Consider the following 16,251-nt stretch of genomic DNA (forward strand, 5'->3'; position numbering starts at 1 on the left):
ACGCTAATGTCACGCTCCATAAACTTTTGACTACATGGCGTTTTCAGAAAATGCCCATCTCCTACCCGAGGTCAAAAATAAACCAGCATCCCCCCGTAATTCAATTCACTTGACAGTGCTCTTTTTGGAGCTGAATATTTCGCTAATGCGGGTGAAGTGGTAAATTCAGAATTCGAGAGTACTAGTACTAGTACTACTACTACTACTACTACTACTACTACTACTATAGGAGACTGTCTTTTCTCAAACATATGAATAGCAACACAGTAACAAGAAACAGCAGTGCTCTTTGAGGATTCGCACTCTTACTTATTTACAGTATACCGCAGATCGTAAAATCCGTCCAAGCAGGAAGGGCAGAAAGACCTAAAAAAACACAGCAAATAATTTCGCAGAAAACAAAGAGAATTAACAGCACCTAGCATGAAACAAGAAACAAATCAGCAACTTTCAATAAGCAATCATGTCAGTGGCATCAATGCTGTTTAATACTTCAGGGGGGGGGGGGGGGGGGAGGAGTTCAGTCTGTTCAGTTATTCTAGATATGCAACAACTGTTGAGACTTCGCTATCACAAGCAAACATAACGGCATCAGAGGCCCGTGTACTGTGCGATGTCAGTGCACGTTAAAGAACCCCAGGTGGTCGAAATTTCCGGAGCCCTTCACTACGGCGTCTCTCATAGCCTGAGTCGCTTTGGGACGTTAAACCCCATAAAACCAAAACCAAACCAAATAAGCATTAAAATAAGCAAGATGCAAAAGCCGGAGTTCGCGGAGCAAATCAATACAGCAAGAATCACCAACACAATAAGCGTTTTGTGTTGTGTTGTGTTGGGTTTTATGGCAAATAGGCAACTAAGGCCACCATGTTCCCAGCTCCACACAATAAGCAGTGAGACGTCACATTATACCACATTCTCCTGTTACGAGGGATACACAAAACAGGCAGCTCACGTGCACGTCGTTTCAGCTACATCTCCCCTACTGTTAGTTGAACACAAAATGGGTTCGGTGTACCAAGTGTACCTGTCCACTCAGGCTCCGTCATAATAGCCAGTTAGGGTTTGCACTGGCGTTTTAAAATACAAGCATACTATTCGCGGTCTGCAGGCAGGGACCACCCCACGGTAGCACAAAGCAGCACAACAAGCGGCGAGGATCATTTTTCAAAGTCGCTTATTGAGCTGCAGGTTGGGGAGGCCAGCGCCATTAGCACCACTCTGCTAAACGGGGAAGAGAGATGGGGGCACCGCCACGGTCCCTCCGCAGTGAATGCTTTGGCCGTGCAGAAAGGGAGAATTGAACAGCCGGGGGCGCAGTACGCTGAAGAAAACCATCGAGTACACTTTTTGGCACCCACACACACACACTCACGCACGCAGGCGCACACTATATCTCTCACGGACGGACGGACGGACGGACGGACAGACAGACAGACAGACAGACAGACAGACAGACAGACAGACAGACAGACAGACAGACAGACAGACAGACATACAGACAGACAGACGGACCGACAGACGGACCGACAGACGGACGGACGGACGGACGGACGGACGGACGGACGGACAGACAGACAGACAGACAGACGGACGGACGGACAGACAGACAGACAGACAGACAGACAGACAGACAGACAGACAGACAGACAGACAGATAGGGGTGTCATGTAGCTATATACTAGGTCACTGATCGAGGTTGCAAAGTCACCTGCCTCTAAAAACTGGACTTTCGTCACATGTGATAGCTAGCCAGGACCTGCACATTGGAGCATGTGGCACAGGCGCGCTGTTTCAAGCCTGTGCCGCCAGCAGCTTAGGAAGAACTGTGCCCGCTTTGACCGTAGACTTCCTGCGCCTACGCGAATTCCAGTTTATTTTCATTTGTTACCACATATTTGGCCGATTCTACTGATCAGCGGCGATGCTCGTTGCGTCGCATACTGTCACCGGCACGTACGTTCCCTTCTAATCAGCGTTGTATGTCACGACAAGCGTTTATATAAGGAGTTCGCGGGTAGCTAGAGAATTAATAGTCTCATCAACATTATCTGGGCTCGATATCGCAATTTCCCTTCCCTCGATTTCTGCGCACGCCCAAGCGATGCCTCGCCTTTTTGATGGCTCAATTTATTACCGTCTCCGTGTATCACGTTCGCAAAATCAGCTGCGACCGCGACAGAGGTGCGTCCCACAGCGTACGAATCGCACGAGAACATTAGAAATGCCACATTCCATTTCAAATTTTTCTTTTTAGTCCGAGACGGCCAAACGTTTCTATTAGCTTTCATGTGACCAACGCTGCGAACTTGACACTTTATCGTTAGAGGCAGCTCCGCCGTCATTAATCATACGCATCTAGGTCTGCCCCAACAGTCTTGAACTAACGCGTTGGATGCTAGTGCCCTCTTGTGGGGAGTACTTGCATATCGCAAGCGTGTGGCGCATCTCTGACAGCTTGTGGCGGGACAAACGAGGCGGGGAGGTCATTTTTCAGCTCTGACAGCCAGCGGAGCTAGTGGACACACGCTGCTACTGAGGCCGTCGTAGCTGTAACATGCGACGATTTCTAACGAAGCGACCGCGTCCCAGACATGGCCGTAGCTTGCTGCCATGCATTATTAAACAAGGTAGAGACATTTCCGAAATTTCTTTTCCTTTTCGCTTGGCCGAAAGCGAACCTTGTTTTAACCACATTTTTTCTGGTTGTCTCACAGGTTAACAGAGTTATCTCAACGAAAATAAAAAAAGAACAAACAGACGGGGAAGGAAACTATTTCGATTCATAAATCACCGAGCGCATACACGATATCGATATGTTGCTGTTCACTGCAGAGGCCTCACAAGGGCGGCTTTAAACGATGTCATACACAGAACAAGGCGTCGAGGAACTAATTGCACGGTTTCGCTGAAAACAAAAAGAAAAGTAAGTAAACGACTCTGCATACGGAATCCACTGCTGCAGTGGGCTTAGTCAGGCTGATGACGATGGCATGCAAAGTTGCGCTATCTGAAAATGTACAGATGGGCTTCTTGGGTTTATTCCGATCAGAAGGTGCTTTAAACGTCCGCCAGAATCTCGGGACTCCGATCTTTTCGCATTTCTAATGAAAACATTGAAATGAAAATTGGTTTTTCAGGAAAGGTAATGACGCAGTAACTGCCTCACATATCTCGGTGGACACCTGAACCGCGCCGTAAGGGAAGGGTTAAAGGAGGGATTGAGAATTTCTAATTTCGCTTCCACTAAAATTCAATTTCCATGGCTCTAACCGGCAACATTGCGCTTTTCAGCAGCGTTTGCTTGGGGACTAGTAGGTTCATGTGGCGCAACACATCACGGAGACAAGACAGGCGCTGTCTTGTCTCCGTGATGTGCTGTGCTAAAAAGAATTCTGCATTGAAAACCTTGTGCTTTAGTAGCTGAACGTAATAGCCATTGAGTTACCGCACCAAGTGAAATTTATGTTATCATTGGAATAATATCTCCTTTAATGCTAATGTTTTAGATAATGATTCAATGATTAAATGATTGATAGTTCTTTATTTTGAAGACGAAGGCACGGTGCCGCTGTGGGTGAAAACGGGGACACATGTCGAGGTCCGAGTCAGTGCACTGTCGATTTTGCTCTGCATGGACCCGATCAGCTTTAGTCGGTACCCTTACACTGACCTGGTCACGCCACTTTGGCTCCCATACGCAGCCAATAGGAGCTATGTGTCGGTATCCGTGAGCAGCGCGGTACGGTAATCTGTGTGGTGGAGAGTCTGCATGGCCATTCTTCCATGTTGAAATGCAGTAAGAGTAAATGGGTAAGGTCCGTCCGGCAATGGAGCCCCAAATGCGGACACGTTACCGTGGTGATCCGTCGCCATTTCGCCAGAGTATATGGGGTATATGCCGAGTCAGCAGCATACATCCCATTGATGAAGACGTCCTGTAAACGATTTACATATAACGTCATATGTTAATTTTTAACTTTCATGCAACAATCCAGTAAAAAATATAACGTTGTGCAAATTACATAACAATTTTATAGCATTATTCTAATGTTCGGTGTTACCTGGGCATTGCGTTGATAAATTTTAGTAGGTGCTTGTTTACAATGCGTAGAAGAGAGGCGACCTCCGCCGCTTTTGAAAATAATAATAATAATAATAACAATTAAAACAGGGCAGGAATGCGAATGCTTACCTTGCCCCTGAAGTTGTTAATTACTGACTGGTAGAATTGTTTATCACGAACTATTGCACCCGGTAAGTTTAAGGCGTGGCTCTTGTCGGCATCGCTCTACTGTATAAGAATACAGTGCGGCTATAAAAAAAAGCTGCAAAACTAGAAAAGCATGCGAACTAAACCCAAACACAAAGCACTGACACGAACACGCACAAAATGACTCCGACGTTCGAATACACAACAGGCGACAACTGCTATACGCAGACCTATGCAGATACCGGCTCCCGGAAAATTGATAGCTCGCCGACAGCACTTCGGACTAGCCGCGCGACGGCCCTCGAAAGTTGCTCGCGGACGGCGGTAAAGAGCACGCCATCCGCGCGTGTGCCTGCTGCTGTCGCTCTTTTCACAACCTGCAGGAGCCGAAGCCATCAACGCGACGAGCAGCCTCACGCGACGGCTCGGCACCTAGCGGTGGTGCCCTCCAAGCCCGCGTCTGTTCGCGCAGCGGCCGCCGTACAAGACGAATAACGACGACGAGCAGATCAGCGCGGCGGTGATCTGTTTGAGTGCTGACAGCCGAGCTGGATCGGCGGAATCGGTCATCATTAGGGACAGCGGCACAAAGGCCCCGGCCGCTGTGATTGAGCACGACCATACCGGTCGCGCGGGAGCACTTGAACGAAACAAGTAGCAGCAAAAAAAAAAAAAAAGTGCGAGTGCCGTTACGTCCGTTAACCGGGACTCCAAGGCACATCGTAGATTTCATGGCGCGTGGGCGGACGTCGGAGAAACCTGCCGCGGAATACCGAGAGAGAAAGGGGACCCGTCCACGCTTGTGGTTGAACCGAGAGCATAGTACACCCGGGACCTACAGTTCAGAGGCGCATTAAAAGAAAAATTAAAATCAGCTCCCCGCAAAAAATCGGGCGCTCTCTATACCTCGAAATGGCCGTAACTTAAGTGTGGCTACGAGAAAAATTGAGCCAACGCCGGCAGTCGAGTACTACTCTGACAAGTGAACGCATGATATCTCGTGCAACGTCGCCGTTGCGAAGGAAGGCTAGAGCTCTGCACCTATACCTCCAAGGTAGCTGTAAGAAATTAAGCACAGAATTCGTGACTCGAAATGCATGTTGCTGGCACATTCACCGTGATGGCACTCATTCCCAGGATCCGATAGCTGCTCTCTATATAGGGCAGGAAGGCCTCGTACTGGGACAGGAAATTCAAATTTACGCCTTGCATGCTTTGCCTCGAAGCACCAAAAACTACCGTCGACATGTTCAGACTTTTCGTGATGCATTTCGTTGAGTAGCTTCGGTTAGCTCCGGAAAGTCAAGAACAGGCAAGAGCGTCTCTTCGAATAATATCATAGCGAAGTGGCGGCATCTATCGGGAGGCGCTGGAACTAGTACCTGGATCGCACGTCTCGTCATGCTAGCGCCTTCAAACGCGTGTTCAAATTTCAGCTATAGGTGGATAGGAATCTCAGATTACTATAACAAGGGCATGATGAAAGGTGTTGAATATGGAAGACAGTACACTTGGACTGATGCACGTGCTGAAGCCACACTGCAGGCTGTGATTATAAGCATACGGCTAACTCGATGAACACTTCCTCGGCATACGTGCGGAGCGCCTGCGCGCCCAGCACGCGCCGCGACGGACGTCGAAAAGCCGCCATGCACCTCCATGCTCCTGGTGCTAGCTCGCTGCCGCTCGCGAGCCGACTGAAAAAATGTCAAGCCGTGAACAAAAGATGGTTGGGGAGCTGTAAGGATTGCAAGAGAATTTGAGGGAACCTGAAAGAGCTTCCAGCCATGAAGAAAGGAATCCCCGAGAGCCCGGCTGTTCTCCGATTGTTGTAAACCGGACCCCGCTTCCGACGCGCGCACTAGCGCCCGTGCGCAGGCGCCGATATCTGCGCCCCGCTCGCGCCTGCACAGACAGGCTCCAGCGTATGCCCGTGCGCGTAGGCGCTTCGCCCGTACGCCTAGGACGTGTCCATCGAGTTGGCCCTTTAAGGCCCATCTCCATGAGCACATCCGAGGCGCACGAGCAGCGCTTGCGCGCCCAGCGCCGCGCCGCGGCAAGCGTCGGAAAACATATGCAACTCGATGGCCTGTCGCCTCCTGTCGCTGGTACCGCGCTCAGCTCGGCTGCGAAGCAAACGGCGCGAAGGGTCGTACCGTGTGCCGAGAGAACTGCGTTCTCTGATTGGTTACACTGGGGGGGGGGGGGGGGGGGGGGGGGGGGCTGTGGTTTGCCCCCCGATGGTACGCGCGGCCTTAGCTGCCACCTTGAGACAGTGAAAAGGGAAATGTACATGGTTATTGGTGCTTCATATGAAGACAGAGATACCGACACGCTATTTTGCGACTTTTTAGTCATACCGAAGGCTGCAAAAGTTTTTGATCATGGACAAAAAAAGGGTTGCCCTAGAATGCATCAGTAGTACGTCTATTCCGCATAGCGAAGTGCGCACTACCTTCACAGCGGGGCAACAATGCCCGCCTTAAAGCTCAGCTGTTCTAGCGATGCAGTAAACTGAAAAGTCTGAAATGGTCCTAGGAGCTGTATCCAGTGTACATTGTTTCATGCGTGAAAATTAAAAAAAAAAAAGTAATTGCGATTACTTTGTGAACTCGAATTGATTTTGCACCGCGTGTTGAACCTACAGATAATCCACTAAGTGCTTGCAATCTTTCTGCCCGCAGCTGCCCTTACGCGCATTCATGAGCACGATTGTCCGTACCTCTTGAAAACATGTACGCTACAGCATGCACATAATTTTCCTTCAAGCAATCACATAGTATGACTTACTGTATTCATTTTGTATGGACCGGAGCATTTCACTTAAGCTGTATTTGAATGCACAGTCCCGGTGCGCACTAACCACCGTAGTTGTCGACCGTTCTGAAGGTAGTTTGGTTCTGCACTGCTCGAACGTTACGCCAATCGTCGTAGATCATGGCTGGGCAAAAACTGAGCATATATATCTTGAATTGATGGTACGTGTGCAATTGCAATAACGATTCTTTCAATTTCTTAATAACAATGTCCTTTATTTAACACATTACGCATGTACAAACAGGAGAAAGAAATATAATATAGAAAAAAGCAAGAAAAATGGAGGTGGCCTAAAAGCAGCCAAAAAGAAATCGGTCATTGGCAGAAAAATGGAAGTACCATAGTCCTTCACAAGGTGACACAATGCCAGTCGTGAAGGGTGTCAGGCAGGGAGGCACGTTCTCTCCAATACTATTCGCCACGTGCTTACAGGATATATTCAGAAAATTGGAGAGGAAAGAACTGTGGACGAATAATAATCTCCGATTTTCTAAAAATATTTCACTGCTAACTAACTGGGGACAAGCTTCCAAGCGTGAATGAAGACAGACAGTCAAAGCAGAATGGTGGGTGTAAAAATGAATATTGAATTCTACAGTAATGTTTACAAGCCCAGAATGGAACAGCAGCCTACAAGCAAAGCAATAAGTTGCAAGGTAAATGCATCTATTTAGAGCATAGTAACCGCAGATCCGCAACACGTGTAAAATGACTAGAAGAGTAAAAATGATGGTGTAGTGCATTTGGCAGGCACTCTCCAGCCATGAATGGCAGTTAACTAGTATCCCTCAACAGGCATATATTGTGGGGCAGAGCCTATACCCTATGTGGGAGATATAGCACAGCGAACTATGAAAAGGAAAATGATAGATGCAACTGCTAACGTGCAGAATTGGTCAGGGAATAAATGCGAGTCAATGATATCCTAGCTGGAATCAAGAAGAAATGGGCAGGGCATGTAGTGTGAATTCAACATAAATGTTGGACCATTGGTTACAGATTGGATTCCAAAAGACGGCAAGCATAGCAGGATGTGGCAGAAAGTAAGGTGGGCTGATGAGATTTGGAAGTTTGCAGGAACAAGGTGACCATAGCTGGCACAGGACAGGGTTAATTGGAAAGATACGGGAGAGACCTCGTACTCCCGTGGATGAAGTTGAGCTGATGATCACATTACATGCCAAATGAGCACAAAGTTCAAAGAAATAGACAAGAACAGAATGCAGATACCATAAAAGTATAAGTTGTATAACACTAGAAAGATATGTACGTTTTCTGAGAAGGTAATCTAAGGACATCTAATGGAATGATCTGGCTATAAGCCCCACTCGAACATGAGGCCCATTCACTGTGTCAGCAGGAAGCTGCGGTGGCACATGAAGCTGCTGTGGTTGCACGCTGCGCCGTGGCTGCTGGGTGACGGGGAGGGCCACAGCAGGTGGCTCCGGATACTTCTGTAGAACGGCGAGGTTGTGAAGGGCGCCGCAAGCAGTTATGATAACTACTGACCGCTCAGGGCGGTTTCGGAGGCCCATATCCAAGCATCGGAAGCGGCGCTTCCAAACTACAAAAGCCCTCTCTACACTATTTTTTGTTTTGATGTGGGCCGCCTGATACCTGCAGGAAAGACTAGCAGTTTGAAGTAAAAGCTTTTATACATGTGCTAAATTGAAGAACACAGCAGGCTGTTTATTACTTTCCCAGTGGCTCCTTTGCAGCTACAGAGGCTTTAATTACATTTGCATGCCTCGGGAAGTTACAAGACAGCTTCACAGGCTTTGTCTGTCAACTGGTGGCAAATGTATGCGACATTTGAATGTTAAAGCATGGAGAGATGGGAAAATGATATATTTCGGCAACAAATAAACGGTGGGTCCACTCTTTGATGTAGGGATTTTGCGGAGCAGAACATCAACAAAAAGAGATGAAATTTGTGCATTTGTGTTGCCTTCAGTCAATGGAACTATGGTGCTACGTTCCCTTTTGTGCTTACCTTCTCTCAGGTGTATTTGGGTGTTTGGCATCGGCCAGAGGTGTCATTAAAAATGACATGCAGGGATAGCCTGCATCTCCTAGCAGCAACCCGGGAACCACTTGGTCTCGTACAGCACCCGTGCACGGCTGTTATCAAAAATCCTGCTGTCGTGGACCGATCCAGACCAGCCAACGACCAAGTCGTAAAATTCCAATCTCGGACCTGTGATTGCTTGCGGATAACATATTGTCTCTGTCAAGATACTCTCAAGCAATGAAAATAAATGATTGTGTATACATATCAGATCACTCTGTACTCTTCAGCAATAAATATCTATTCATGTAGCTTATTTTTATTTATTTATTCATTTTTTAGGCAATACAAGTATTGCCCACGAGGCAAGACAAAAGGAGACTATTGGTCTCCTGACTAGGTCTTGGCCTCGCCGAGCGCAGCAGAGGCAGTAGTACATACCATATCACCTTAAGTATACATCCTAATCACGATCAGATCAGATCATTATATAATCCTACATGCAACATACATATGCACAAGCTGCGAGACATAAATGGCACTTTGCTTAATAGCGACATGCAGAAACATAGGAATATTTAACAAAAACAAAAAAACAAAACATACAAGAACATCAATGACACAATAGGGCACGTGCTCTTTGCCTAAACTGATGTACAGATGTAACATTTTTTGTAGTAGCTATTATATCTGGATAGGAATTGCAGAACTTTGAAATTTGATGTTGGATAGTTTGAGTACCATAATTTGTTCTTGGCCTTTCTGTCAGTAAGGTAGTACGGCGCAATGAATAACCGGTGTCTCTATCAAGGTACAGATTACAAAACGCCGCAGAATTTGTTGTCATCTCTTTATATATGTACAGACTCAGTTTCAGGTGATATGAAAACATGAAAGACGGTAGATTGTGGCGGACCATAAGCTCAGAAGCACTAGCTTGTCCATTTGCTGGCTGAAATAAACGTGCAGCTTTCCGAATGAGCACACATAGTCTTTCGCGATCAGTTTTTGTGGTAGTTCCCCATACCAACAGACAATAATTTATATGAGATTGAACAAGAGAAAAATACAGTCGCTTCTTGAGCCAAACGGGCAACAGATTACGAAGCCTGTATAGCATGCCAACTGATTTTGCAACCTTGATGCGGACATTATTAACATGATATGACCAACTAAGTTTCCTGTCAAAGGTAACTCCTAAAAACGAAAGATTTTCAACCTGTTCAACCTCAGAAGTTCGAAACGACAATCGCACAACATGGGATATGGGCTTATTTTTTGCACAAAACAACATAAACTTCGTTTCATTTGTATTTAATTCAAGTTCATTTAGGAAAAGCCACGTGCTAAGTTCCAGTAGCCAAGTATTAGAAATAATTTCAAGTTGTTTAAGGTTTTCCCCACGAAAGAAAACGTTAGATATAATTTTATATGCCGATGATACTAAGTGTTACAGGCAACAAGAGCCAGAAAAATGATCACTTTCATTGACACGGTGCAAATTGTTTACTTGCAATGCGAGTGAAAATTTGGTGCACCGTGTGACAGGAATAGGTAACGTACATGGTATTTCTTGATTTTTACCCTCAGGGTCATACAGGCACACTGCGCGCACACTTGAGAAGGCTTCGTCCTTCACTTTTGGCACTGCATTCTAGGAAGTGAGCGGGGCAAATGGAGAAGAGAAGTTCCTGCTTGGGGTGTGAACAAAGGGTAGCTTCACGCGCTGGTCACTTCTCGCCGCCAGAATCGGTTGTAACTTTTCATGCACTCCCAAGGCTTTCCGTGCACGTTGAGGGGATGCGGAGGTGACAGTGGGAGTCAGGAGCCCTGTTTACATGGAGCCGACGTTGCGGGTCGGGTCGAGGCACGCCAGATGTCGGGCTGACCAGCCCAACCCCACCGCGTTTACATGAACCGGTTTTCTGTCGGGCAGATATCGTAGCTAACCCTAGCGTCGAGCAAGCAAACCACAAGCATGCTAGAGGAGAAGGAATGCCCAGACGAAAAGTTCTCTTTCCCGACTACTGCTTTTTGCGGTTGGTTGGGACTCACCCCGCGACCGCCGACCGGAGCAGACGTACGCGGAAAGGGCTCCCCCCCGCCTGACTCCGACAAGTTGCGAGTTGCCTGCCCCGACGAAACCGGTCGTGCTCTTGGCCGCCAGTGACCTTTCATCCCTTCGCGGCCCACGCCGCGTGGCTCCGCTCTGATGGAGCCGCGCCTTACTCCCGCTATCCCTAACGCCAGGCAGCCCGCTAAGGCCGGCCCGTCTACGGACCCATCGACTTTTACGGACCTGGGACCACCCCAGGATCTCAACATTAAGCGAGACTCCGATATGGACTCGCAAGACGAGGATTTTTCACAAGTCTACCCCCTCACTTCAACGTCCGGCGCTGACGATCCCCCTCCCCGGCAAAGGGCCAGGATGGGAGTTGGCCGGTAAAAGAAGCCGGGCAAAGAAGCTCCGGAGGGCAGCTAGAATATTGGCTGCAACCACCAGCAAGAACACGGAATCCAACGTGAGTGCTCAAGATACTCCCCACAACGAACAAAGGTGCCGCCCGGGACCACATCGACCTCGTCTGCCACCTCTACCCAAAGATAACATCAAGATCACGGATCGCCCGACCGCAGGTCTCAACCTCCATAAAATACAGACACCCGTACTCTCAGAAGCCGTGGTTCGCTCATGTCGACACCCACAACGGATCCAGAGAAGATACATAGTTCGCCCTCACCCAGGCTCAAATATCATCGTCATCAGCACGCCGTGCGAAAACTCGGCGGCCGAGTTTAGCAACCTCAAAGGGCTCAAGTTGGACGGCAAAGTCCACCCGGTATGGGCCTATACTCCGCTCCCCACAAGCAGACTCAGAGGAGTCATCCACGGACTCTGGTCCACCGAAACCCAAGAATCACTTATGGCATCTTTGGGTTCATTTTCAATCGTTTCGCTCTTTTACCATGCATGCTCTAATTATACATCGTTAGCCACAATAGATTAGGTAACCTTGCATGTAGTATTTGTAACTTGCTGCATTTCTGCCGTCTATGACAACTTTTATGAAATGCAGGGCTGGAATTTTGCATTTTCTCATGTTGCTGCCCTCGCCAACTGTATAGTTTTGGAGGGCATATGCCAGCAAGACTGCTGCATAATGTGCATGCTGACGTTAAAACTTCATTTCAATCTAATTTTCAGCTACAGTCCGGCAGTGGGGCTCCCAGAAAGGCATGGATGTGGAAGCAACCGTGGCAGTCATCCCGAGACTCCTGACCGAAAAGATTCAAGATGTCAGAAAATCCCTCCTTAGAAAGCTTGGGAGCACCTAAGTGCATATTATAATAAATGGTTTTAACACTTTTAATGCTGTGGACAGCATGTGCTGACTGCGGGGTCACTGCCTGCCTTTTGAGCGGCTTTTGACCAGACTGTGCACTGTGGCAAAAGCAGCAGCACCAGTAATAACCATAACCACCTGGCAACTGGGACCAGTTTGCAATGGGTCCCGGCTGTTGGGACCAGCTGAACTGGGTTGTGGAAAAATTCCCAGTTGGGACCAGCTGGCAGTGGGTCCAACTGGGCAGCTGGGACCCATTGGCAGCTGGTCCCAACTGGGAATTATTCCATAACACAGTTCAACTGGTCCCAGCTGAAAGCAGCTAGGACCAATTGGAATTTTTTCATCTGGGACGCTCGCACAACGAGGGCCGACGCAACGCTCAGATCGACTACCTAAAGCGCATAGTCGCCCGCAGCTCCAAGACTATACGTAGACGCCGCCCTACACAGTGACGCCATGCGCGCCACGGCAGTGGTGGTGGACTCGACATTCCAAGAAGTGACCAGCGTTTCCCTGAGGCACAGCACAGTCATCGAAGCTCAAACGGCCGCGATAGTGCTCGCCGTCCAGTACGGAGATACCTACGGCAAAGAAGTGCAGATTGTGTCGGACTCCCAGGCGGCATGTCAACTTCTTCTCGCAGGAAGAATCCCCAAAAAGTTAACCATATTTGCAACGACTTCCCCTGTACACAATTCCGAACTCCAACACGAAATCAAATGGGCTCCGGGGCACTCGGGGCTCAAGGGAAACGAGGCCGCGGACCTGTTAGCTCGAGGGCACACCAACCGAGCGACAAACAACCCTGACCAGGACACCACCACCGACACCACCAGAACAACGCTTCGCCAGCAATCCCCCCACCGCATAAAAGGCTAAATGCTCAGGAGGCACGCGAATGAAGGCAACTCCAGACAGACACCTCTCCTAATTCATATAGGTACCACATTATTTTCCCGGGCCGTTACGAAGGCTGCCCGTAGTGCGAAGAACGTCCCACAACATACCACATTACAAGTGGGTGCGTTGGGCCAAAACCATTGGAACTAAAATTCCCTAGAACAACTGAGCAATGGGAGACCACTCTGCTCAGCTTGGACCATGCCATTCAGCAACAACTGATCAAACAAGCCCGGGTAGCAGCGATAGCCACTAGGGTCCTGAAATGAGGACACCACCCGTTCTGCAACCGTTAATTTCCTTATTTTCTTTTACTTTTTTCAATAAATGTTTTCAACAACCGGTTGGTTGGTTCGCCCGTTTACGTGCGCGCTTTCTTTGAGGCCGGCAGCGGCTCGCTTTGATTTCCAATGGGTGTCCTCGCTGCTGTGTTGAGCTTCATGTTTGAATCAGTTCTATTTCATGGCGATTTTAGTGTCATGGATGAATGTGCACAACATGGTGCTTGCCGTGGCGATTTATCGTCAAAACGTTCGCTTCCGCCGCTCCCGAAGCCTCACGTAAGAGTGGTCTCGTTCAAGACTGAGCGACGACTGGTACAATCACGAAGTCGCCGTCATGTTCGGTTAGTATTGCATTTCCTTGTCCCTACATAGTATAAATGCCTGATACAAATAAAGGGTTTGGATACGGTGTCATGTGTTGCTCTGGAAAGTGCCATCGAACACTGCTAAAGAGTGAACTGCAGCACGAATTCATAGCTCGTGCGTTGGTGGTCTCGTTCATTCCGCATCCTGATAAATATGCCACTGAAGAAACTGCAATCTCGCATTATTAGTGAGGAAAAATGTCTGCTCTCTTCATTCTTTTTTTCCCCATTATATGTCCGGATATGTATGCGGCAGATCTGAATTTTTACTGAACACCTCAGAGGGCTTGACTGCATGGCACCGCAGAAGCGAAGGTTGTGGACCAAGAACCGGTCCACAGACTGGTGGGACAGGACTGTATGCGAAAACTGACAACAAGTACTGGCGAAAGAACTTCCAATTGTCACGGTGGAGCTTCTGTGAGCTTGTCGCACTGCTACGGCCGTACATGTCACCTGAGGAGTGTTTTGTGAGGACTCCAATTCCAGTCGACAAAAGGATTGCAATGGCCCTCTACAAGCTTGCAAGCTGCTGCGAGTACCGGGAGGTTGGAAACCAATTTGGCGCCCACAAAAGCACCGTGAAAAAGTTTGTGCACTTATTCTGCCTCAACATCACAACGCACCTCGGAGAAGTACGCAAAGCTGCCATCACCGCAAGAAGCTACAGAAATAGCCAAACGATTTGAAGAGAAATGACACCTGCCACAATTGTTTGGAGCTATTGATGGTTACCGTGATTTTATTAACCGCAAGCAGTGGGCCTCGTACAACATGCAACCAGTAGTGGACGACCGTGGACTAAGTGCACTTCTTCAGCTTCCTCAATTAATTTGTCCGGAGTGTATGATTAAAAGGCAAAAATATCAGTAATAGTTCTGATTAACAGGGTAGTGTAACTGTTCATGACTACCCAATTCCTGTATGCAACCTTTTACGTGCAAGGGGCATATTTCATCTGTCTGCAATAATTTTCTAATTATTGTATGTTTTCCAGAAAAGGTGTGCAGCATAAAACGATAAATAAGGTTAGCATACCTCTAATGTATGAAGTATGCAGCCTATTATTACTGCGTGAAATATGCCCAACCCCTCCTGCATTTCATACAAAAGAGTCTAGGTTTATGAATTGGATCACTGTTTTCCGCTTCAGGTAAAAGAACAGCGAACTGTTAATGAAGTTCTAACAGTTTTAAGGAAGACTGCTCAAAACAGACAGGACAAGAAAACTCGGTCAAGTGCTGGCCTGTTTTCTCTCCTATGTCCTCTTTTGCACAGTGTTCCTCATAATGACTGCACACCAATTAGCCCAACAGTTAGTGCTTATTAAAAGTCCTTACCTGGGAAGTGTTTGACTCCGTGGCTAATACGTGCATGGCTTTGCATATGCAGGTTTCTCAACTCATCATGCCGAGCTCCCGGTTCTGCCCATGATTCAACGGCACTGAAAGTGGCCTCGTGGTAGAGCACCCGCTTCGGCTTCGGGAGGTGGTGGGTTCGACTCTCGCCACCGGCCGGGTACCCACCGGTTTTCTCAAAATGGGTACAAGCTATGCCCCGGCCTGGTGCTCGGCTTCCTTAGGGCTGCATTGCTTGGGAAAGGAGCCTGCGCCTTCAAATCCCGTCACTGTGGGCAAAGAGTCGTGTGAACATAATTGTCAAGGCACTTGCCGTGGATTCTTAAGACCTACACAGGCAAACTCACTATTGAACAAGAGTCATTCAACGCCTACCACAGCAGTGCACGAAACTGTGTCTGACAACCATTTGGAAGGCTGAAAGGACGCTGATGCACCTTGATCAAGCGCACAGATATAGATTTCTACAAGTTCATACCTACAGTTGCTCTTACAGCATGTGTCCTCCATAACTTCTGCGAAATGCGGTCAGAGGAGTACAGCGAACCGTGGTCCCGTATAGTCTCAGATGCGAACATTGACTTGCAGCAGCCTACAAGCACAGCATTGCAGTGTGAACTGAGAGAGTGCCTGAAGGACTATGTAGCGAAAAATTTTCCACTGCGTACCAGCTCATTTCGATGAAACATGACGCTCATTCAAATGTCAACTCCAGAATCAGAACTTTACTAAATGCAACAAAAATGCACATACATCACTGATTGCGCTGAGAAAGAACATCAATGAGTGCCACAAGTTGTATGGCGTATGACTGTTGTATGCTAGCTGCTCAACGCACGTATCGTGTCTGGCCAGTGTGTTTTGTGCACATTTTTAGACACCTGACTTTGTCGCACACTTGAAAGAGCAGTGCAGCGTCGCTATGGTGTAGTGCTCTTGGGGAGTTCTGTTCTCCT

General features: G+C 48.0%; 1 protein-coding gene across 3 annotated transcripts in view; it reads right to left on the reverse strand.

Moving 5' to 3' along the window:
- Window positions 1–10,481: 10,481 nt before the first annotated feature.
- Window positions 10,482–16,251, reverse strand: part of LOC149339636 (uncharacterized) — a 63,381-nt gene continuing 57,611 nt past the window's right edge. For 2 of the 3 annotated variants that reach the window (XR_016283549.1, XM_089548338.1), the window contains one exon: window positions 10,482–15,564. Coding sequence is in view for 1 of the 3 variants with exons in the window: in XM_089548337.1 (XP_089404463.1) it covers window positions 15,488–15,564 (77 nt within the window). In the remaining 2 variants the exon portion in view is untranslated. The remainder of the gene's footprint in view (window positions 15,565–16,251) is intronic. The other variant, XM_089548337.1, reaches the window with a different exon arrangement.

The sequence above is a fragment of the Amblyomma mixtum genome, chromosome 6 (genome assembly GCF_055824585.1).
Source record: "Amblyomma mixtum isolate Tamu chromosome 6, ASM5582458v1, whole genome shotgun sequence".
In the NCBI taxonomy this organism is placed as follows: domain Eukaryota; kingdom Metazoa; phylum Arthropoda; class Arachnida; order Ixodida; family Ixodidae; genus Amblyomma; species Amblyomma mixtum.